Here is a 25,213-nt window from a genome sequence, read left to right on the forward strand (position 1 = left end):
AGACAACTAGAGAGAGACTGGAAAAAAAATAAGAGCTCAGAACACACTAAAACAGCATGGAGAAATCAAATTAACCAATACAAAATCAAACTCAAGGAAAAACGGAAAGCCTACTACTCCAAAATGATAGGCACAAAAATCCCAGACACAAAAAAACTATTCAACCTAGTAAAGAATCTCACTGACACCAAACCATACCTGGCCACTCAAGGTACCCACCCACCGACAGCCATCCACCTAGCAGATCACTTCAAAAATAAGATCACAAATATCAGAGCTGCATTCATAAACACACCCACCCATCTCGAAAAAATAATAACAAACCCAACAACTGATGAAGCCATCGCAGCAGACAGATGCTGGTCCAACTTCCCAATCCTACTTTGGTCGGATATGAACCGACTCTACAATAAATACAGCCATGCATCTAGCGAACTCAATAACTGCCCCACCTACCTGTTATCAAACGCCTCCACCACATTCAAAACCAACTTGATGCTATGGATTCAAACCACACTAACAGAAGGCCAATTCCCACAGGAATTAGGAGAGATTATAATCACCCCTATCATAAAAGATCACAAGGGCCCAATAGATAGCCCCTCCAACTACAGACCCATCGCCTCAATTCCAATGTATGTCAAAATAATAGAAGGCCTTGTTACACAACACCTCACAAACTACCTGGAAAAACATAACCTACTTCACCACTCACAATCAGGTTTTCGAACCAACCATAGCACAGAAACACTTCTAATCTCACTCCTAGATATAGCCCGGCAACACATCAGTAAAGGAAAAAAGATGATACTAATACAACTTGACCTCTCTGCAGCATTTGACCTAGTAGACCACACCTTATTACTACAGATACTCGACGCCATAGGGATCTCAGGCAAGGTCTACAATTGGTTACAAGGGTTCCTCAAATCAAGAACCTATAGGGTAAAATACAATGACACCAAATCAGAGCCATGGGCAAACCCCTGCGGAGTACCACAAGGATCACCTCTCTCACCTACACTCTTCAACCTCTTTATCTCCTCCTTAGGAGCCACCTTAGATAAACTAAACGTCACATCCTTCAGCTACGCAGACGACATCACCATACTCCTCCCCTTCGACCCGTTAGAGCCCACCACCACAGAAAAGCTGGAAACAACCTTAGATACAGTAGAAAAATGGATGATGGATCACAAACTAAAACTAAACCCAGAAAAAACAAAATTCCTCCTGCTTGAAAAGGCCAAAACCCCTACCATCACAGAACTGATAATCAAAAACACCAAATACCCAATACAACTCGAACTAAAACTACTAGGAATTACCATAGACAGATGTTGCACAATGCACTCCCAAATCAACAAGACAACACAGAAAGCCTTCCTAACTATGAGAAACCTACGCAAAATCAGAAAATTCTTCAACCAAACACAATTCAGACTAATAGTACAATCCTTAGTACTAGGTCTACTGGACTATTGCAACTCCCTATATCTCCCTTGTCCAGCCTCTATGATAAAGCAACTTCAGACCATACAAAACACCGCCCTCAGACTAATCTACTCACTTAGAAAATATGATCACATAACAGCTGCCTTCTTAGACTCCCACTGGCTACCCTTACAAGCACGAATTCAATTCAAATTCTACTGCCTATTATTCAAAGCTTTACACGGCTCTTCCCCATCCTACTTAACCAACCGCTTAAACCAGGTCTCCTCAAAAAGACACAGAAGAACCCCTAACCCTTTCACCTTCCCCCCTTTCAAGGGCACACATCGCAAGAAAATGTTCGATAACCTTCTGGCAACCCAAGCAGCAAAACTCAACCAATCTGCCACCAACCTGCTGACAACATCGGACAACTTCAAGACGTTCCGCAAAGAAATCAAAACCCTGCTCTTCAAAAAATTCATCCAAAAACCCTAACCCCCTTACCTACCACCAACTCACTTCACCAACCTCTCACCTTCATCCAGAAAATTCCAGTTACCCAAAAAAAAATTAAAAAAAAAAAAAAATTGCATCCTCACTGGAAAATGTCCAGTAATCTCCTCTGAAATGTTTACATCTCTGGAAATGTCCAGACAATTCTTTTGTAATCCGCCTTGAACTGCAAGGTATAGGCGGAATAGAAATCCGTAATGTAATGTAATGTAATGTAATAATTGTTTGATATTTACTGTACACTTGATGTAAGTTATAAAATGAATAAAGAAATTTAAAAAAAACAACAAAAAAACAGGTCATGGGCTACAGTACAATAACTATTGTAATTTTAATTCTTTCTTACAGTAAAATTAATGACTAAATAACTGTTATGCTTAAACATGATTGGATTCCATTGTATCTCAAAGTGTAACCTTACTGTTTTTCCCTCTCCAGGTCTTCAGACTAGTCAAGACGTTAGGTATTATGCTATATCAGCAAGGTTTGAGCCCTTTAGTAATGAGGGTCAGACATTAGTCATTCAGTTTACAGTAAAGCATGAACAGAACATCGACTGTGGTGGGGGATATATCAAATTATTTCCCTCTGACCTCAACCAGGAGGACATGCATAGTGATTCCACTTACTACATCATGTTTGGTAAGTTATCTGAAACATCTGGAAGTTTTTCAAAAAATTTTAAAAAAAAACATACATTGTTTTGCAATTTTGAGTATCATTAGATGAGAAAAACAGAATGCATTGGTTTTCAAGGAAAAGGTGATCTGCAAATACATTTCATAGCTGATGAAGGAAAGAATCCTTCAGTATTCCTCTTTTAGAATTCTCTCCCCACACTATGAAGTGAATGTACTATAAAGTGCACAACATTTTACAAGGTATACTTTGTATGTCGAAGCAGCCAACAGTGCATGTTGTAAATGCAGCACACCGTATGCAAGTTTCCAAGTTTATTAGTTTTTAATATACCAAATGTCTGGCCGATTAACAATAAAATTTAAAAAGGTAGATTAATAATAGTAGTAGGTGTATAAAAATAAATAGAGTGAACATAGATGACAAAGACTAGACAAACTTGAAGGTGAGGGTAAGGGGGAAGGAAGGGGAAAAGTTACATAATTTAGAAGAGAAGGAGAAAGTGGGGTGGGGATAGAACGTAAAGGGTAAGGGCGCTTTGTTAAAGCAAATAGTTGCTTAAAGAAAAAAAAGGAAGTAATAAAAGAAAAAGAGGGAGAAAAAAAAAAGTAATAAAAGATGAAGAGAAAAAAAAGGGAGATCTAAGTACCGTCGAATGCGTCCCGAAATAAGAAAGTCTTTAGGCTAGTCTTGAATTTGACTAATTGTTGTTCGTCGCAGAGTTGTTGTGGCAGAGAGTTCCATAATGTAGGGGCAGTTATTGCAAAGTTTGTTTTCCGGGTGTAATAAAAGTCTTTTAGGGAAGGAATGAAAAGAAGTTTTTGGCAGTTGATCTTAGAGTGCGAGGGGAACATTGTGGTATGAGGAGTTTATCAAGAAATGAGGGTTGGTGAGAGAGTTTGATTTTAAAGGAGAGTAAGATGATTTTATAGGTGATGCGGTGGGTGATAGGGAGCCAATGAGCTTCTTTTAGAAGAGGAGTGACATGCTCGAATTTACCTATTTTGTAAATAAGTTTTATTGCAGTATTTTGTATTAATTGTAGACGTCGTATTTCTTTTTGGGGGAGACCGTTGAGAAGAGAATTACAATAATCTAAGTGAGAAATAACTAAGGAATGAATCAGAATATTAATTGAGTCGGTATCTAGGATAGAAATTAGTGATCGAATGATGCGGAGTTTAAAGAAGCAGATTTTTACGACCGAACTAATATGGTCATGGAACGCGAGATCTCTATCAAAGATGACACCTAATAGTTTTATTTTAGTTTCCATTTGTAATGGAATAGATTTAATAGAAATTGTTCCCAATAAAGATTCAGATGTTTTGATTGGAAGTAGGAGCCCACGGGATTTATCAATATTGAGGGAGAGTTTGTTTGAGTAAAGCCAGTCATTTATGATGTCCAATTTATTGTTTATGTCTTTTACGTCTGAGATGTTTGAAGTATTGACTGGGTGGAGAAGTTGTATATCGTCTGCGTAGGCAAAGATTGTGAATCCTATAGATTGTGCTAGTGTAAGAAGAGGAGATAGAAAAATATTAAATAGTAATGGAGATAGAATTGAACCTTGTGGGACTCCGAAGGTTTGTGATATGGTTGAAGAAGTTTCATTTTTTACATGGACTTTAGAGCTACGTTCGTGAAAGTAGGATATAAACCAAGAAAGAGCAGAACCTGTAATACCGCAGTCTTTTAGTCTGGTAATAAGAAGAGAGTGGTCAATAGTGTCAAAGGCTGCAGATAGGTCGAGGGAAATTAGAATAACAGATTTTTGATGGTCATGGTAGTATTGTATAGTTGAGATAAGGCCTAGTAGTGATAATTCTGTTGAATGTGAAGAGCGAAAGCCAGTTTGGCATGGATGTAAATGGGTTTTATCGAAGAATTCTGTTAGTTGGGAATGAATGATTTTTTCCGTAAGTTTAGAGATTAAAGGTAGATTAGCAATAGGGCGGTAGTTTTTAGGTAAAGAAGAATCTGAGTTGTGTTGTTTGAGTTTTGGAAAAATGAGAGCTGTTTTCCAAGCAGTAGGTACTAGGCTGTCGGAAAGAGACTTGGAAATCATTTCCCAGATGTATGGGCCGAAGAAAGAATAAAATTTTTTAAGAAGCAAAGGGGGAATACTCTCCAAAAGGTTATTGGGGGAGTTTAAAGATTGTAAGATGAGAAATAGATTTGCTAGTGAAGGCATTTTGAAGTTTGAACAAGAGCTGAAAGGTAGTTGAGTCGAATCATTGAGAGTTTGAGCAGAAAAGATGGGTAATGAAGGTCCGAGGTGTGATCTGATGTCTTTGATTTTTGTATCAAAGAACAGAGATAATTCGTCTGCAGATGGTAAAGTAGAGGTAGGTAGGTTTTTTTTTTTTGGAATATTTTGAGAGTGACTGAGCAAGACTGAAGAGGGTAGAGGAGTTACGGGTGGAAGTGATAAGCTTAGAGTAGTATTCTTTTTTAGTTTGTTGAATGGCTTTTTTGTAATGAGAGGCTTTTTCTTTGAACAGAATAAGGAAACTATTAAGGCGTGTTTTACGCCATTTGTTTTCTACCGACCGAAGTTGTCGACGGAGAAGAACCAGATTTTCATTATACCAGGGTTGTTGTTTTTTTGGAGTCTGATTTGAGGTGGGTTTTTTTTTCTAATTTGGGTGCCAGAGAATCTAATAAAGATTTTGTGGATGTTTCCCAGAGAGAGAATTGTTCAGTGATGGAGAGAGAAGAGAAATCTTTAAGGTTTAGGTCAAAGGAGGTCTGGATGGCAGAAAGGGTTATATTATTAATGTTGCGGGTGATAAGGGTATTTTTTTGTTGGACACTTTAAGATGGATTTTGTGAAATTTTCCACCTCGACTGAGAATGATCCGTTCTCTCTCTAAGCTACTCGAACCAGCCGCACTGAATACATTGATTCACTCTTTGATAATTTCATGTATAGATTACTGTAATGCCTTTTATAAGGGCATCACAAAAAAGGAGATTAGACGACTACAGATCGTCCAAAATACAGCTATTAAGATCATTAGCGGGGTAAAGAAATACGATCACGTCTCCCCTCTCTTAATTAACGCTCATTGACTACCAATTGAACACAGGATTAGTTATAAAATATTACTTTTAACATTTACAACTAGAATGAATAACCAACCTGACTTTATTAATAGTCTTTTAATCCCATATAGCACATCAAGATCCCTCCGCTCAACTTCCCAAAATCTTTTAGTTATACCTTCATTGAAATCAATCAATACTCTGCGCTCCAATAACTTTGCTGTTACTACCCCTTCTCTGTGGAACTCATTGCCTATTCATCTCCGTTATGAATCTGATATTAAACAATTTAAAACAAAATTAAAAACATTTCTATTCCAAGTTGCTTTTGGTTAAAAATGCCCTTTTAAGAGCTAAATTTACAATCAAATTTTAAACTTTTGTTATTTTTTTACCCAACCGATTGTTTTATCCTTTTATGTTTCACCTATTCTATATCAATTGTAGTTCTTCCCTTCCATCCCATAGTATTGCTATATGTCTGTGTACGTCACCCTTTTTCCTTGTTTTTATATGTCTCAATGTAATTTTACAAGTTGTTTTTACGTAATTTTATTTTCTTAACCGCTTAGAAATTTGAATAAGCGGTCAAAAAATATTTTAATAAACTTGAAACTTAAACTTGAAACCTTACTAACAATAAAACGTTATATGTGACTTTATGCTTGTGAAATGATATTTAATGTAATATTTAATGATTCACAAAATATGAGTCTTACATTCTTTTCTTTTGATATATGATTGTCATATTTATGTATTTCTACTGCCTCTTGTGGGTTTATGAGTTTCTTAATTATTTCAATTTTGAATTGTAGTACTTTTGGATTGTTTAGCTTTTCCACATATTTTCCACCCTAGGATGAGCAGGATATATATTTCCTCTCGTTTCTTCATGTACAGAGTTTTCTTTTTCACTTTTTATCTTTTTCTTTCCTTTCTTCACAACTATATTTGTATTTATCTGCAAGTGAGAGCACATGTACTATATTGTGCTGTAGCACTTTCCAGCTTAATAGTCATCTTTTTTGGACACACTTTACCACTTTTGGTTACACCTTTTCACAGCTCCATTCATCTTCATACATCACATGGATCTTCAGCCTCACTAACACATCATTCCATTGTCATATTATCATTTACAGGACCCCTGAGGAAGACTCTCTTGTCAAAACATGGATAGTGTTGGGTCCAACGCTCCCAGCAAACTAGATCCTAAAGATTTTTATGTGGATTGCTATGTTGATTTTTAAATATTTTTTAACAATAAATTCCATTTCAGGAACATCGCCTCTCCTCAGTGTTTCTTTGGTTTCTCTTTGAGTTCTTTCAGTACACTGGGATGTATGCCATTCAGTCCATGTGATTTATATCACTCTTTAACTTGTCAATTTGGCTTAGTACATTTTCCAGGTTCTTTTAGTTTCTCCACATTATCCCCCATGAAAACCATTTCCGGTTCAGGTAGATCTCTTACATCATCTTCCATAAAGACCAAAGCAAAGAATTAATTCAGTCTCTCCGCTATGGCCTTATCCTCTCTGAGCACCTCTTTTGCTCCTTGATCATCCAATAGTCCCATGGATTCCCTCACAGGTTTTCTGCATCTGATGTACCTAAAAAAAAATTGTGACTGAGTTTTTGACTCTTTGGCAAGTTTCTCTTCATATCCTTTATCAATGCTTTGCATCTAACTTGCTTAGGTCTCTTCTTATTTTCTTTATTTGGAACCTTGTTCCATTCTTTAAAGGATGTTTTTTGGCTCTGATAGCCTCTTTCACTTCACTTTTTAACCATGCCAGCTCTCATTTACTGTACTTTTTAACTTCAGAGAGTGCCCTCTCGTTCTCTCTACCTTGGAGAGGGTGAACAACCTGTCTTTATCTACTAAGTCTAGTCCCTTCATTATCTTGAATGTTTCGATCATGTCCCCTCTGTCTCCTCTTTTCAAGGGAGAAGAGGCCCAGTTTCTCTAATCTAATAATATTATTATGCCCCAGCATGTCAGCATTCATCTTCTCATACTTGTAACATAAGCATAAGTGCGCCCACCAAAAAGTAAAACTAAGGCAATCCCAATTTTTCCAGTTACAAGTAACCATTTGCATGGCTGTCCCTGTCATTTTCTCTTCTTTCCACCTTTGTTAATACATGGAATACATCTGGTCTGGGATTCTATGGTGGTATTGTTACCAATCTCTTCCCAACAATTCCTTTTGTACCTGCAGTGAGCCGCTCCAGGACCCACTCTCGTTCCTCAGCTGCCAAACTGAAAAAACACCATGAACACCTTCTCTCACACCAAGCAGCATCATGGGGTAAAGACCTAGAACAATTGCTTTCGCCTACTACTTATGAGGAATTTAGGAAACATCTAAAAACACACTTGTTCATAAAGCATCTAGACAACTGATCCTCTCTTTTCTCTCCCCTCTATAGTGATTAACTTATCCTATTGATCACTCTCTCCTCAACAATGAATTTCCTGTCCTATTAATTCTATTTCTTCCTCCCCTCTTAAAGTCAATCAATTTGTTACCTTTGCTTAATCTTCTGTAAACCGCATAGAACTTCACGGTTTTGCGGTATATAAGCTGTTATTATTATTATTATTTTTAAATAACATCCAGTCTTCCACTTAATTGAAAAGAAATCAAGCTGAGACTGATGAAAAATTGATAACTTGAACTTTACTTGAAAATCTGAGTTGCAGTTCCAAAATTTCAGACTATTTACAAAAGTCTCTCAAAGCATTTCTTTAGACACATTTCCAGTATACATTCACTTTAGTCAATCCCTCCTCGTGTTACCAATCTCTTCCCAACAATTCCTTTTGTACCTGCAGTGAGCCGCTCCAGGACCCACTCTCGTTCCTCAGCTGCCAAACTGAAACCCAAAGTCTGAACTTTGCTATAAGCAGAGTCACAATCACTCCCTTTTTACCAACTGAGGTCAGTGTCCACACAATCTTACTCTGTCCTTTCCTGGCAACAATTCTAGAGTGCAAGGTTCCTTTTGTTTATTTTTTTGTGAGTCGATCTCACCTTCTTCTCTCAGCCTAGGGCACTTGTTCCCTGACAAACTGAAATACAATACTCGGTTTTGCTGTCAGACAATTCCTCTCAAACCTTTACCCACACAAGTTGTTGTTACTTCCAGGAGTTTTCCTCAGTTCTTAGACTCTGGAGGAAGATCAGGATTACCAAAAATCTTATTTTTCCTCAACATTCCCCCTTCTCCAAACTGAATCCTTCAACATCACCCACTTAAGACTTTGTACACATACTTCTCTGGGTGACTCCCAGAACAATCTCTCACCTGCTGTGCAGCACAGGCATTCTTCAGAGGGGTCACATATTCCAGTGCCAAATTATTAGGCGCCAGTAAGCGTCTTGAAACTCAGTTAAAAATATTGCTTCAACTGTGTTTTTTACTGAGTTTGGGAAAATAGAAAATGCAGTTTTCTAACAAGCAGAGATAGCAATTTCTCTCCTTTTTTTTTCCATCTGATCTTTTAATTATTAAATTGGGGACTGAATTTTGTCTTTGCCAGGCCCAGATATCTGTGGATCAGGAATGAAGAAGGTACATGTTATCTTCACCTACAAGGAAAAGAATTACCTAATTAACAAAGATATCAGATGCAAGGTATAAATCAAATTTGTGCTCTGAATGTTTGAGAGAACACACTGTGTACTCCATGAATGAATAAAATAAGCAAATTCTGGCATGGTCAGGATTTAAAACATTTTCTGGAATGTAGAAGTGTAACAGAATTATAAAAAGTTTATTATGGTGACAATTGAATAAGGCATTTATACATGTAAAATGGCACTTTACACATGCAAATAGATGCTTATAAAATTGCCAGGGGGTTTACATGCAGGACCTGGGCATTCTTGGAGGCAGAAATGGATCAGGCATGGCCTTTGTGTGTATATGTTAAAGAATATTTATACGAGCCTCTAAAGCTATGCATTAAAGTTATGCCTGCTTTGAAGCAAGTGTAGGGTTATCAGATGTCCAGGAAAACCCAGACATATCTTCTATTTAGAGAAATGTCCAGGTGCCTGGAGAGATTTCCAAAACCCGGCAGTTTGTCCAGGTTTTGTAAGCCCCGACCTCAGGGCTGTGTCTGGAGGGTGTCTGCCCAAGCTCGGGGGAGGTTCATGTGGAGGCGGGATGGGGGGCAGAACAGGATGGAGCTGGAGGCAGAATGGGGTGGCACCAAGTGTCCTGTTTTTTTCTTAAAGGAAATCTGGCAACCCTAAGCAAGTGTAATTTTCTGTGGGGGACTGGGACAATAGGAGCATATGCAATTATGTTGCCTATGTAAACAGGTGCCTTCCAAAGGGATAATTTTACAAAGGTCTTTTCCATAAAATCAGCATTAGGCACAAAAAAGGCCTTTCATAAATCTGCAATAATGGAGAAAGCAGGGAGCAATCAAAACAAAACACTCTTCCCCCTTTACTCAAATAACAATATGAAGCATATTTATTGTTGGATCCATCAGAGTATTTGAGCAATTTGCCCAGTATCAGAGCAAGCTCTCATTTGCCATTGAAACATTTATTCATTTTATCTATTTTATCAAACAAAGTCCATCTGAATAAATTTTAAGGCTCAGAAAAAGAACTTGTCCTTGTAGCAAATGTAGCAGACAACTAATGCTGTTTATAAAATAGGCATATATACGTGAAAAGTACATGCACTAATTTACACCTTTTTCAGAGAATTTCTATGCTATTGTTGTTAGTTTATTTTATAATGGCACATAGCTGCTCTTTTATGAAATTACCCCCACTGTGCTTATGTGACCTCATCATAAATAAAAACACTCACTCAGATTTCATATAGAATTTTGTGAATTTACATGAAGTCTATATTTATGTTTAATGAAAGCTTCTATACCGCTAAGCTTCTGTAAAGGTGTTACAATACAGAGTTAGCATTTTTTGAGATGCTTTTCAATACAGACACATTTATACGATAGTCAGTCATCCTATGTATATACATAGGATGATGAATTCAGTTACTGAATATAAAATCACTCTTTGCTGGTGGAACATTACCAAATTCTGTGGTACCCATTAAATATGCAATGTCCTCTCACTTTTGTAGGATGATGAGTACACACACCTGTACACGCTGATTCTCTGTCCTGATAACACATATGAAATCAAGATTGACAACCAGAAAGTAGAATCTGGTAGTCTAGAAGAAGACTGGGATATGTTACCACCCAAGAAAATCAAGGATCCAGATGCAAAGCAACCTGATGACTGGGATGAAAGAGAACAGATTGATGATCCTGAAGATAAGAAACCAGAAGTGAGCTACTAATTAACAGCCGTTAATTACCATGTTAATGACATTATGACTGCAAAGCTGGCAAAACCTGTTATAAGAATTTCCTAGTGATACATTTTGAAACCTTTTTTTTTTTTTTTAAATCTCAGGATCTGAAGCTCCAGAATTCCAAATTCATGTATTGTGCAAGATACTGTAGGATTTCCTAAACTATATTAGTTTACAGATAAAGACAGAAAATCCAACTTAGATTTATTATTTGTCACATTTGGGGTCAGCCGAACTGGGCATCTATTGCCCAGAATTACAAATTGGAGAAAACCCCTTCGTACTAAACATTTGGCTCTTTCTGTTTATGGAAAAAAGAACATCTTGAGGGAAATTTTGGAGAAGTTTTCTATGTGAAAATTGGGTATATTGCAACTCCAGCCCAGCTCCTTCCAAGCCCGGCTTAATACATAGAAGATTTTGCATATATGTTTGTATGGGGGAAATGATCCAATACTGCTTTTCTACATGTTATGACAAGTAAATGACTGATAGGCGGTTTACAAGTTTTTATTAAACTTGAAACTTAAATAGGCTCTGCTTTTCAGAAAAGCAATGCAAGCAATGATGACTTATGAATCCAAAAGGTAGAAGCTGAGATTCTTCACATATGGAGAACTACATGCCCCAGAGGACACTGGGCTGGTTAGTTCTGAAGAGATGAGCTGAGACATAGAGAATGACATGGGGACAAATTTGTTCCCGTCCCTGCAGGAATTCAATTTCCCCATCTTGTCCCTGTCCTATTCTTGTAAGCTTTGCCTTAATCGCACAAGTCTTGAACACTTATGATTTTAAAGTGCTTGAGGCTTGTGCAGATGAAGATGGAGCTTGCAGGAATGGAGCAGGGATAGGAAAAGAACTCACCAGGATGGGACAGAAAAATGAGCTCCCACAGGGATGGGGAAAAATTTGTCCCCGTGTCATTCTCTACAGAGGCAGCCTTGGGATGAGGGTAGCATATTAGTCAGTACCTTTCACAACTAAAAATTAGTTCAAAACTTGTTAAGTATAAAAAGGTTGTTCTTTTTTCATTCAGTTAGATCATTCCACACCAGTGGGCTATATCCCCCGATGAGCAGATGGAGGTAGAGAAAAAACAAACAAATTCCGGTGATATCACCAGTATAACAGCAGGTGCAGCCTAGAGCTAGTCAGTATTTTCTCTATTTAAGTGGATGATATGGATTGGACTAGTACAGCTGGTTTGTTTTTTTGTGCCAGTCTTCCACAGCACCTGATTTTGGTCCGTAGCTGGCTGACTGAGTACCATGGACATAGAATTTTCCAGGCAGTGAGTGCCCTGGAGTACATTCTATTCCTGCTTTTGGGAGTCCCTCCTTTGAGCCCATCAGGCACCTAGCACAGATCTTAAGAGGGCTCTGAGGGCTTCTGTCTTCCCCCTCTGAGGGAACTTGTCCTCTCTGGAGCAAAGGGACCGCAGTGCTCAGGCAGCTGGTCATACCACCAACAAATTAGCTTGGTTGTACAAAAATGTTTCCATAGACTGTGCATGATTCGTTCCTCTACACACTCTAATACACTCATTAGTTATCTCCAGTCTTGATTATTGTAATACGTTATATAAGAGAGTAACACAAAAAGAACTCAGATGCCTTCAAATAATCCAAAACACTGTAATTAAACTTTTAACAAAAGTGAAAAAATAAGACCATGTGATACCTTTGCTAATAAACGCACACTGGTTGCCAATCTCACGTAGAATAACATACAAAATTTTACTCCTCATATTCAAAACACAATCTTACTATACCCCAGAATTTATTAATAGACTTCTCATTCCATATGCCAAAACACATCCAGATATTCAATGCCGGTCACCAGAAACAGCCCGGCATTGAATATTTGGGCTGGCTTCCTACTTGGGGAATCTGCCTGGCTGACTCCCCTGGTCTGAATATGGGCCCCAAGGTCTTTAACTGCTGTAATTTCTTGTGTTTTTTGTTTTTGTTTTATTTATTTTCAATATGACAAGCAGAACTTACCAACATAAAAACAGTTGCTAATACATTCCCAGTCCAACACTTTTCTTATGATGTACATTAACTCTTCTGTAAAAGGCAAGTCATATGAGGATCTCTATATCCCCCACCCCCTCCCATTCCCATGGACCATGGATAGATAGGCTGGAAGAGCCCAGACGCAAACCATTAGTGTGATTGAAGAGTGTTCTGTCCATTTTATTACATTACATTTTCATTTATATACCTCATAACCTAATATAGTTCAATGTGGTTCACAACTTTAAGAATCTGAGACAATCTCAGGAACTACAAAAAACAAATGAATGTCATGGTTATGTATTACAGAAATTTATCGAAATAAGTAGGTTTTCAAAAATTTCCTGAAATGTTTGTACGATATAGCATTAGCTATTAACTGACTAAATTCCTTGTCTCTGATCGCAGCCTGGTATGAGAATAGTCTTATCGAAAAAATTTTTGTGTCGACATTCCTTTACAGAAGGAAACGTAAAATAAGATAAAAAGTATTCGGACCATTTTGGTATTACCAATTCAAAATGATCCTTCAAATAATTTGCTGTAAGACCAAACAGCACCTTGTAACATAGTAATCCGAACTTGAATATAACCCTAGTCTCTATCAGAAGCCAGTGCAGTTTCCATAAAAAGGAGTTATAGGATCCGATTTTTTTAGGTTAAAAATTAACCTGATAGTTGTATTCTGAATCAATCGCAATCTACGTAGATTACTTTTAAGGCCAGCATAATAAATGATGTTACAATAATCAAGAGAGCTGAGAAGTAAAGATTGTACCAGCAATCTAATGGCAGAATGGTCAAAGTATGAGCGTATAGAGCGTAACTTCCAGAGAGAATAGAAGCACTTCCAGACTAACTGATTGGTGTGTTCTTTCATGGATAAATTTGAGTCTAGTGTGATTCCTAAAATCTTAATGGTCGAGCTTAAAGTAAAGGAAACTCCGTTTATTAATACATCCTGAACATTGGTCTCTTTACAAGGAGTTGCGTAGAAAAATTTTGTCTTATCCTTGTTTAGTTTTAGTTTGAATTCCAGCATCCAACATTCTATAGCCAGTAATAGAGCAGATATTAACTGGTGTATTTGGAACAGGGATTATCACAGTTATATCATCAGCATAACTGTAGTAATTGACATTCAAGTCAGATAGCCTTGATCCAAGAGAGCTCAAATAGACATTAAAAAGTAAAGGAGAGAGACGTTAAGGGTCACTAACATGATTTCTCGCTAGGTTAGTTGGCTTAGACATGCGAAAAATTAAGTCCAATTTACACAAAAGCTGTCGCTGAGATGGTAGGTGGACTTGTTTTCACTGTAAAAATATGGAAGGCAAGTTTAGAATATTTACCAGGGATTGGCAACAAAGGGCAAAAGGGCACAGCCCATGGTTTGCAAAAAGGCCTATGTAAAATAGCTGCTGTAATTTCTGATGTTGGAGATATTAACTGTGGTTCAGGATGCATAATCAGTAAGGAATTTTCTTCTGACCAGTGGCATAGCAAGCGGGCTGCGCTCCATCCTGGACGCCATGTTGGTGGGGGCAGTAGCACCCCTCCTCCTCTCTGCCTCCCCACCTCTTCCTCCTCCCCTCGCCATGCGCGTGCCCCCTTCCCTCCCCCCCGTACCTCTAGTTCACCTCCATGAGCAACAACATCAATGTGGTCCTATCGTCTCTCCTGCTGATGTCACGTCTGGGTGCTGCACATATGAAGTGACATCAGAGGGAGAGCCGACAGGGTCGCAAGGAGCACATTGAAGTTCTTGTTGCTCATGGCGGTAAACTACTAAAGGTATGGGGGAACGGAGGGGAAGGAGGGCGCACATACGGCGGGGGGGATTGGGCAGAGTGGGGTGGCAGAGACGAGGGCTAGGGAAGGCCGCCACCGCCCTGGGCGCCTCTCACCTTCGCTACGCCATTGCTTCTGACGTACTGTTAGTCATGTTATTAGGAAAAGTTACTTGTTAACTCTAATGGAAATTTAAAACGTGTTAACAATTTCTCTTAATCTAATACTGTTATAGGACTGGGACGACTCAGAATTTATTCCCGATCCAGAGTCCAAAAAGCCAGATGACTGGGATGATGAAATGGATGGTGAATGGGAGTCAGCAATGATTGCAAATTCTAACTATAAGGTAGATTACTGGAAAAATTCAGTATTTCTAAAATGGGCATAAAGGAGAAAAAAAAATCTGTTTTCAACAGTGTTGTAGTCCTACTGAAAATGTAAAACAATAAATGAAAGCTTTCTCTTTGATCTAACAGTTGGATAATTGTTTTCCAATCTGACTTAAATTTATTAAATTGAAACTTGGTTGAATGACATCTGGTGTTTTCAGCTCAACAGTTTGAACAAGTTGACTTTAAACTGTCTTTACCGTCCAAAATTTCATAATGAAACTGACTAATTATGGGCCTCTTTTACAAAGCTATTTAATGCGGGCCTTTGCGGTAACTGCCACAAAGCCCATAAGGATTTAAAGGGCTTTGAGGCATGGCTTTGCAAAAGGTATAATACTGCTGAGTTCTAGGAAAAATATGACAGTTTGTGCAGTATATACAGCAGATCTTCAACCAGTGTTTACATACTAATATAACATTTTGTCCTGTGTTTAGGGTGAATGGAATGCAAAAATGATTGACAACCCCAACTTCAAGGGCCCTTGGATTCACCCAGAGCTTGACAACCCAGAGTATATTGCAGAAGTGAATGCTTATAGATTTCACAACATTAGTGTCATTGGCCTCGATCTCTGGCAAGTATGTAACATATATAGTAAATTATCATAGATAAAGGCCTGTATGGTCCATCCAATCTGTCCAACAAAGTGGCCTACTTTAAAACAGTTGTTGTGGAGATGTTGCTGGTGGCTTAGTGTGAGTGTAACCTGTGGCACAGTAAAGAGTAGGGGGACGGATCGCCTCAGGAACTGTCTTGGTGGGGGTTCTAGCACTTGTCCCCCCTCCCCCAATTCACGCTCATGCCCTCCCTTCCCCCCCCCCATTAAATCTTCACCAGCACAAGCAATTTCTCCAGTCTGCTGCTCTCCTGACTCCCCTTTAAAATCACTTCCTGATTGCGGGGGCCAGGAAGTGATGTCAGAGGGAAAGCCAATGCCAGCGCAAGCAACAGGCCAGAGAAGCTACTTGCACTGTTGAAGATTTAAAGAAGAGAGGGGGTGGGGTGGAAAGGAGGGTGCACCACTGCCCCAGGCACCTCCTAACCTCATTACGCCACTGGATGTAGCAGAGATGGAGTTGCAGTACATGCAAATTTTTAAAATAAAATACACGTGTACACATGTAGGGGTAATTCTGTATAGATCACCTAAAGTTTGTGAATTCTATAATGGCAATTGCACGCCTAATTTACATTATAGAATACTAAAATACGTCCACATTTGCAAGCTTAACTTTAGGAGCAAGCACTTCTGCTAGCTCAGTGGCTGATGTCAATACTTGCACCTAACTGTAGACAATGAAGTGTGTAACTACAAGTACTTTATAATCTACGCATATAACTGCTAGGCATACCTCTGACCATGGGATAGGCGTCTAGTGCTCCAAAAAAACCCTCGGAGCATTTTAAAGTTAAGTTTTAATCCGGTGCGCTGATGTCCTGCGTGCATTTGTCTGAGCGGCTTTATCGGCGCGCTTTTGACTCATCACCGTTACAGTTACATGCCTAATTGCTAGCTGCATGCTCAGTTGTATTCTATAACAGGTGTACAGCATACTTAGCACATAATTGCAAGGGGGCATAGACATGGGCAGGTCCCACAGTGCTGCATTTAGGCATGCACATTTACACCTGTTATTACACAGCTTAAGTGGGCATGCCTAAAGGTTGGCATGTACATGATGACTTCCTCTTGTATTCTATAATGAACTGCATTTTGGTGCTTAATTTTCTGGCACCCTTTAAAGAGCTGACCCTTAGGGGCAGCGGAATGCCTTTTTGTTTGGGGGTGTTCTGGGCCCCCTCATTGTCTGAGGGTTGGCGCACAGTGGATCCGAGTCCTGGAGGACCTGGGTTGATTTGTGAATTACCAAAAGAGCAATTTGACACTGACTCAATTCCTGGAGTAACTGGGAGTCTTGTTCAATACGGCTGCCGGCCACATCTATCTTCCAGAGGCACACAGTCAGAAGCTTTTCTCTCAGATTTTGTGTCTCCCAGACAAGCTAACTCTGTCAGCATGGGACTATCTTCAAGTCCTGAGTTCCATGGTGGCCACAATAGATGTGGTTCCTTGGGCAAAGGCGTTCTCTCCAGCATGCATTACTCTCGCACTGGTCTCTGCAGATGGATGCTTTACAGAAGGCTCTACCTTGGATGCTGGATGCTTTGGCCAGCATGGATTGGTGGCTCCGCTCTCAGTCCCTATCCAAGGGAATGCCTCTTCGGATAACTTTCTGGGTTGTCACAATGACAGGTACTAGTCTCCTCAGCTAGGGAGCTCATTGCAACCGTTGACCGATTCAAGAGCATTGGTCGCCCTCTCAGAGGAAGTGGTTGATCAACAGACTGAAGCCGTGTGCTATTTCGCTAGCTCTGATGAAATTGCAAAAGACTCTGGAAGGTCAAGCGGTCAGAGTCTTCTTCGACAATGCTTCAGTAGTAGCATATGTTAATCACTAGGGTGGAACTAAGAGCATATCTCTGTGTATGGAGGCCTGCATGCTCTTCAACTGTGTGGAACATTATGTGCAAGTGCTATCAGCGCATGTTGTGGGAGAGGGCAATGTTCAAGCCGACTTCCTCAGCAGACAGACCCTGGATCTGGGCAAGTGGACACTGTCGATGACAGCTTTTCAGGCCATTACTCAGCATTGGGGTCGACTGCAATTCAACCACCTGGTGATGGTGAAGAACAAGAAGGTGGACAGGATCTTCAGTCGAAGATATGAGCCCAGCAGTGAGGATCTAGATGTTCTAGCCAAGCCATGGCCTCAGAGCCAACTGTTGTACATCTTTCCTCCTGGGCTCATGATAGACTGAGTTCTTCAACAGATTGCAGTCATCAGGGAAAGATCATTCTGGTGGTTCCAGATTGACCATGCAGTCCATGATACACAAATCTGTTGTATCTTCAAATAGGCAATCTTCTCAAGTTGCTGGCGCATATAGACCTCCTTTCGCAGGGTGCAGTATGCGTGGAGGATCCGGATTGCTTTGCTCTTATGGCATAGCTCTTGAATGCAAAGTATTAGAACACAAAGGTTATTCAGAAGTGGTCCTTGCCACCTTTCTAAAGTCTAAGAAGTTGACTACAGTCTCCACCTATGCTAAAGTGTGGAAGACGTTTCAACATTGGTGCTCTCAGGAGCGTGTGGAGCTATTTTCGGCTCCAGCTTCTGTCTTGGTAACTTTCTTTCAAGCTGGCCTTGTCAAAAGGCTTACTGTGGATTCCCTTTGGGTTCAAGTCACAGGACTCTCTTGTTTCAGGGCCCGAGACCACAAATCTACTTTGGCATCTCATCCGAACATAACCCAATTTCTGAAGGGTGCTCTCCATATCATACCACCAGTCAAGACCCTGTTCCCTTCCTGGGATCTAAACGTAATTTTGAGGGGTCTCACCAAAGCTGCATTCAAGCCGCTGGAAGAAGCATCTCTGCTGGATTTAACGATCAAGGCTGTATTTCTGGTGGCTGTGACATTGGAGAGATGAGTCTTGGAGCTTCAGGCTCTTTCTTGTAGAGAACCTTTCCTTAAAATCTCAGACACTAGAGTTTCTCTACACACTGTCCCTTCTGTTCTGCCAAAGGTAGTTTCGGTGTTTCATGTTAATCAAGAGGTCCGCTTACCTGCATTCCAGTCCACAGGTTCTGAAGAAGTTAGATGTGAAAAGAATACTTCTTTAGCATCTTGAGTTTAGGTTCTCTGACCATCTGTTTGTGCTGACTCATTCAGCTAAGCAAGGCACACTAGCCTCCAAGACCACAATTTCCAGATGGATCCGTAAGGCCATTTCGTTAGCCTGTATTATCTTCGGGAAATAGTCTCCTGTTTCAATCAAGGCGCATTCAACAAGAGGTGGGCTTTGTAGTGGGCCAAAGATAGGGCAATCTCCCCAGAGGAGATTTTTAGGGTGGCGACTTGGTCTACTCTACATACATTTGCTAAGCTTTACAGAGTGGATATTGCGGGAAGAGAGGACTCTGCCTTTGGGTCCTCAATACTACATGCTGATGCAGTCAGTCCATCCTAGATTTCTGGGGCTGCTTTTGTATGTCCCGCTTGTCCAGAATGACACACCTATTGCACTGGAAAAAGAGATTAGGTTCTTACCTTGCTAATATCTTTTTCAATAGATAGGTGTGTCATTCTGGATCTCCGCTCTGTCCTTCTTGCGCCTGCCTACTGTCTCATACTGATTGTTCTTCGCCAAGTATGTATCTTGGATGTCAGTCAGCCCTTTGGGCCATGAAGAATTGTGTATAGTACAGTGTCTACAGGGGTACTGCCTAAGCTCCTTTTGATGCTTTTGTTGGCTTCGGTTGATCTTTGATTATTCAAGTATTGCTTTGTTAGAGCAGAACTGTTTGTTTTGGATATCACAATTTCTTCCTTCACCTTTTCTCAGAGGAGACCTTGCTTGCTTGGAAACTAACTGTAGGTGGCAGTAGAGTTTCCAGTGAAGTAAAATTCCAGAGAAGATTCCTTCTGCAGAGCTGGTGACAATGGGGAAATTACCCACTTGTCCAGGATAACATACCTATTGAGCATAGGAATTTTGACGCCCTCATGAAAGCTCACGGTTTGAAAAATAATAAACCATGCAAAATGACATCAGCGCAAGATTTTAAAAATTAATTAAGATTTATTGAGTTATTGTTTCTATTTTTCCATTATGAGATCAAAAGAATCAAGCATAATTGCTTAACAGTTGCGCTAATGGGAGATCGTTATGGTTGCCAAATGCTGGCCTTTTAATAACGAACTCACCTTAATATCTCAGGTCATTCTATTATATACTTTTAGCTCAGTGACATCATCAGGTTTGACAACCAATAAAATAACAAAGGAGGTGTTTCAAATTAGACAAAGACAAAAGTTTCAGAAAAGTACATTTGTTTGCTTATAGTCGTTTCTGAATATAAATCATAATTTTCACTAAAGTATATTAAGATAAATTATTTGTTAAAAAGATGCTGAAAAGTTCTCAGCCTTAGAGGAAAAAAGCTCTCTATAAATTGACAGGTTCAAATTACATAGCTGTAGCCCCAGGAGGAGGAGAAGGGGCTGCCTGAGCTTACAGTCTCACATACAAGCCTTCCTATGTTAGAGCAGGAGTCCCTGACTTAATTACTTCCAGATGTTGCTTTAGGATTTCTTTAGGTTGCAGATATAAAATATGTTTTTTCCAAAACCCATTCCTTTGTTCAACACACTGCCACACACTCATTCCAATCATATTTGCTTGATTTATACTTTGCTTGGTCAAGCCTTCCATACATTCATTCATTCAAAACTATATTTAATTCCTGTTATATCTTAGTTTGGGACATGTTACTAACTAGTCTAAAGCAAGCACATGTGGTATTAATTAACACCACGCTGCTGGGAACAAAGACTTGGAACACAAAATGGATTCCGTCCTCTGGTTTCCTTCATGATCTGGCCAAACAGCAAAGTACATAAAAAGAACACCATTCTTTGCCTTATATTAATCTGTAGTGTGTTTTACTGGCCTTAACTACATTTATATTTAGATTTTTTTTTTCACCCTTTTTCATATGCTTCCATTGGGCGTAGCCTTAACTAACACATATGCTTGTATCTAACTAGAATTACCCAGAATCATACGAAAAACAGGCGCTTTTGTAGAAAAACTCCACAAAAAATACTGCACAATCATGTTCTGCCATCCATTCCATTACCGTCCCATAAACATCATTCCCTACTGGCCACGAGCCACTACTCCTCACTATCTATCTACTGGTTAAGATATTAGCAAGGTAAGAAACTAATCTCTTTATAGGTGCATATTTATTGCCTTAATAAACTATCAGTGAAAACAAGACTAAAATCCCCCAAAATACCAAGACAGAATTGTTCTTAACAAAATATGAAAGCTGTTGAATCAATAACATGACATGAGAATCATCAAAAACAGCCAGCTGTCCAAATTTTACATATACTGTATATAGGGATTTATTAACCGCCTTTTTCATAAAGAAATTCACCCAAAGTGGTTTACAATACACTGAATAGTAATCAGGTTCTCTCAAGTATTTTCCCTATCTGTCCCAGCAGGCTCACAATCTTAACTGTGCTACCTGGAGCAATGAAGGGTTAAGTGACTTGCTCAGAGTCACAAGAGCAGGCTGGGTTCAAATTTGAAATCTCAGGGCTGAGGTAGCAGCTCTTACCACTAGGCCACACCTCCAAGCTGTATTTCCAGGCACTGATATTATTACAGTGGACCCGACTCAGTGCCGAGTTTCACGAAGACATTGCATCAGGAATATCGGTTGAAAATGCTGTTTCGCCCCAAAATTATGATGGCTTGTAGCTATAGCACATTCAGCACCTTGCTGTGAAAATTTGCTGTAAAGCAGTCGCTTGTGCCCGTGTTTATGAACTACTCTTTACATGGCTCAAAACTTTTGTAGAACTGAGGTTGGTGGGAATTAATTGACAGTAATTATGTTTGTGCTCCTGTTCTACACTTTGCCCTCATTTTTGCTTGTCCAGATAAGGAATCACATTACCGGTAATCATATTATTAATATTATGAGGATTTTGTTTGGTGAGATGTTATTTTATTAAGTTTAAGATAAAATAAAATTGAGTCGGAGAAGCTCATTTCTACCAACATTCAAGTAGAATACCAGTTTTATATGCCAACAAATATGTTGTAATATTGTTGCTTGCTATTCTTCTGTAAATGGATGAAACAGAACTGTTTTAGCCAAGTCAATAGGTTTACTTAATATGTAGATCATTTGATGGGAAAAAGCAATCTTTAGGGTTTTTTTTTAGGTAGACTCAAGTAAGCCTTGTATGAACAGGTGATACCAGTAATGCCTATATACATTTTCACAGGTGAAATCTGGCACTATCTTTGATAATTTCCTCATTACTAATGATGAACAATTTGCTGAAGAGTTTGGAAATGAAACCTGGGGATTAACTATGGTAAGCAGACATACCTTACTTGGTGAATATCTATTTCACACATTATTTATGCAGTAGACTTTTTGTCAGACATGACATGAAGTGCAGCAAAGTAGCATCTGGCTACAAAAAAATTTTGTCCACTTCTGTTTTTATTGTAGTAAAAATAACTAGTGTTTACTGATAAGTATTTTCTAATCAATCTGTGACAGTTAGGGGGGAAGTTATCAAAATGCATTAGGCGCTTTAAGTTGCTTTATTCCTTAGTGCAACTTAAAGGGCCTTAATGCAGCTTGATAAAATTTATCACAGTGATAGTTAAGTGGCCATGGGTTACATAGTAATGAGATGGAAAACATTTGTATGTTTTGCATCTCATTATTATGTAAATACCATAACACAACTTGTGGTGATATATTGCAAGTTGTATAAGGGCCAAAAAATAATGATAAAATAACCCCAGCTTACAGCCCACCCCCACAAAGGCCTTACTCGCCCCTAGTTCCAGACCCCACACCAGCCTCAAGCCCTGCCCACCCCCACCCCTGAAAAGATTAAATGCCCCCCCAACTCCTCCATCCTGCAGTTGGCTTTAGACCAGCGGTCTCAAACACACGCCTGCAGGCCGCATGCGGCTCTCCAGGTGCTATTTTGCGGCCCGCAGTCTGGACGTGATAATCAGCTGCTCCCTTGCTGCAGTTGATTTTTCCAGTCAAAGCTGCGGCCTGTGGCGGCTCCTGGCGCCATCTACATCAGCATTTCTCTTCTCCCTTCCCTTCCTTGTGGAGCAGCACCGTGTCTGGCCGGCTCAGTCGATCATTCAGTTCAAAGCCGCAGGTGGCGGCTCCTCGCGCTATCCACTCCTGCATCGGAAGCCTCTCTGACATCACAACATCAGAGAGGCTTCAGATGCAGGCACGGATCTCACGAGGAGCCGCCACCCACAGCTTTGAACGGAACGATCGACTGAGCCGGCCAGACACGCTGCTGCTCCACAAGGAAGGAAAGGGGGACCCTAAGGAAATGCTGCTTCTGTACAGGGAAAGGGAGAGGGAGGGAAGGGGGAAGAGAAATGCCTCTGCTGCACAGGAAAGGGGAAAGGGAAATGCTGCTTCTGTTGCTGCTGCACCCAATTGGGGAAAGAGAGGGAAGGAAGGAGAAGGAAGACATGGGAGAGGAGAGGAACAAGAGGTGCCAAGTTCATGGGAAGGAGGGAAGGAAAGGAGATACCAGACCATGGAGGGGGAGAGATGCCAGGACATGGGGGAAGGGAAGGAGACAGATGCCAGACCAGGGGAAAGGAAGGAAGGAAGGAAGGAGGGAGGGAGGGAGAGAAAGGAAGGAAAGAGATGTCAGATCATGGAAAGAGGACGGAAGAAGAGAGAGATAGGAAGGGAAGGTAAGACATGGAAACGTAGATTTTGAAAAGAAAGCAGAAAAATTGAATATTAAGTTAATGCCAAAGATGGATGCAAAGCAGAAAGTGAAGACGGAGAGAAAAACAGTCAAAAGACAAGAAGGCCCTGGAAACATAGTTAAAAGCACAGAAAAATAAAGTCACCAGCCAACAAAGGTAGGGAAAATGATTTTATTTTCAATATAGTGATTGAAATGTGTCAGTTTTGAGAAAGAAGATATTAAACTTTAAATGTGAGGGCTGCAGAAAAAAATAGAGTACTTGGAGGGCCACAGAAAAAAATAGTTAATGTCTTATTAAAGAAATCACATACACAACCTTAGATGAACATATTATTCCTGTTTAGGACCTCAGCGGTGCAAGCTGTGAGAGCATTTCATTCACAGAATTGTTTGCACTAAAGTCTTCATCAGTCTTATTTTATATATATTTTTTAAATTATTTTTCTTATTTAAATATTTTAATTATAGAAAAGTTAGAAAAGTACTCATCTCTTTTAGAGAAGCATAGCAGGGGTTCTTCACCAACATAGGCTATGTTTCGCTCAGGGGGCTTTATCAAGGTATTTTCCCCTTTGTTATGCCGGTTCCATGAATACTGCCGATAGTGTTCATGGAACCGGCATAACAAAGGGGAAAATACCTTGATAAAGCCCCCTGGGCGAAACATAGCCTATGTTGGTGAAGAACCCCTGCTATGCTTTTCTAAAAGAGATGAGTACTTTTCTAACTTTTCTATAATTAAAATATTTAAATAAGAAAAATAATTTTAAAAATATATATAAAATAAGACCGATGAAGACTTTAGTGCAAACAATTCTGTGAATGAAATGCTCTCACAGCTTGCACCGCTGAGGTCCTAAACGGGAATAATATGTTCATCTAAGGTTGTGTATGTGATACCAATTGAGTTTAACCTTGGAAAAGAAATATACTCTTTATTGCCTTATTTCCTTGTATTTATTAAAGAAATGACAATTTTGCATAAGGTAAAACTCTTTATAGTTTATATATCTTTCCTTTTAACTGTTAAATTCCTTTTAACTTTTTAAATTCTTTATTCATTTTTGAAACTTACAATAAGTGCAACAGTATATAACATAATTTTTACTTAAGTACAACAGTTAATAATCTATTAAAATCTAATTCAGATTCCATATCCCTCCCTCCCCCTACTTAATAACTTTCTTCAAACACAAGAAAACACATAATAGCCCCCCTCCCTATTTTTATTTGGACTCTTAAGAAAACAAAAACATCCCTCCCTATCCCCCTCCTTGGATGTGCATATTTAAGGGAAAAAAATGGTATTCAATCTTTACAGTATCTTGTTAATGGCTCCCAAATATCCTGAAATTTCTTAAAATTCCCCTGCTGCAAGACAAGTATCCTTTCCATTTTAAATATGTGACACAGAGAGTTCCACCAAAAGCTATAATTCAGCCTATCCCAATTTTTCCAATTATTCATAATCTGTTGCATGGCAACCCCTGTCATAATGAGTAAAAGCTTATTCTTGTTAGAGGATATTTGGCTGTTAGCCCTCATTGACATACCAAACAAAATGGTATCATAGGATAATGCCACCGGATTATCCAACAAACTATTTAAGAACATAAGAATTGCCTCTGCCGGGTCAGACCAGG

General features: G+C 39.4%; 2 protein-coding genes across 2 annotated transcripts in view; one reads left to right on the forward strand and one right to left on the reverse strand.

Moving 5' to 3' along the window:
• The window catches only part of LOC117346395 (calreticulin-like), a 59,825-nt gene that overhangs the window by 31,931 nt on the left and 2,681 nt on the right, over positions 1–25,213 (forward strand). Inside the window, exons 3-8 of the mRNA XM_033915885.1 lie at positions 2,389–2,592; positions 9,191–9,285; positions 10,762–10,971; positions 15,046–15,159; positions 15,641–15,784; positions 22,080–22,172. Coding sequence (XP_033771776.1) covers positions 2,389–2,592; positions 9,191–9,285; positions 10,762–10,971; positions 15,046–15,159; positions 15,641–15,784; positions 22,080–22,172 — 860 coding nt within the window. The remainder of the gene's footprint in view (positions 1–2,388; positions 2,593–9,190; positions 9,286–10,761; positions 10,972–15,045; positions 15,160–15,640; positions 15,785–22,079; positions 22,173–25,213) is intronic.
• The window catches only part of LOC117346394 (zinc finger BED domain-containing protein 5-like), a 78,336-nt gene continuing 62,225 nt past the window's right edge, over positions 9,103–25,213 (reverse strand). The window contains exons 2-3 of the transcript XR_004536573.1: positions 10,780–10,951; positions 9,103–9,239 (exon numbers count right to left, since the gene is read on the reverse strand). The gene's annotated coding sequence lies outside the window, so the exon portion shown is untranslated. The remainder of the gene's footprint in view (positions 9,240–10,779; positions 10,952–25,213) is intronic.

Source organism: Geotrypetes seraphini, chromosome 12, assembly GCF_902459505.1.
Source record: "Geotrypetes seraphini chromosome 12, aGeoSer1.1, whole genome shotgun sequence".
Lineage (NCBI taxonomy): Eukaryota > Metazoa > Chordata > Amphibia > Gymnophiona > Dermophiidae > Geotrypetes > Geotrypetes seraphini.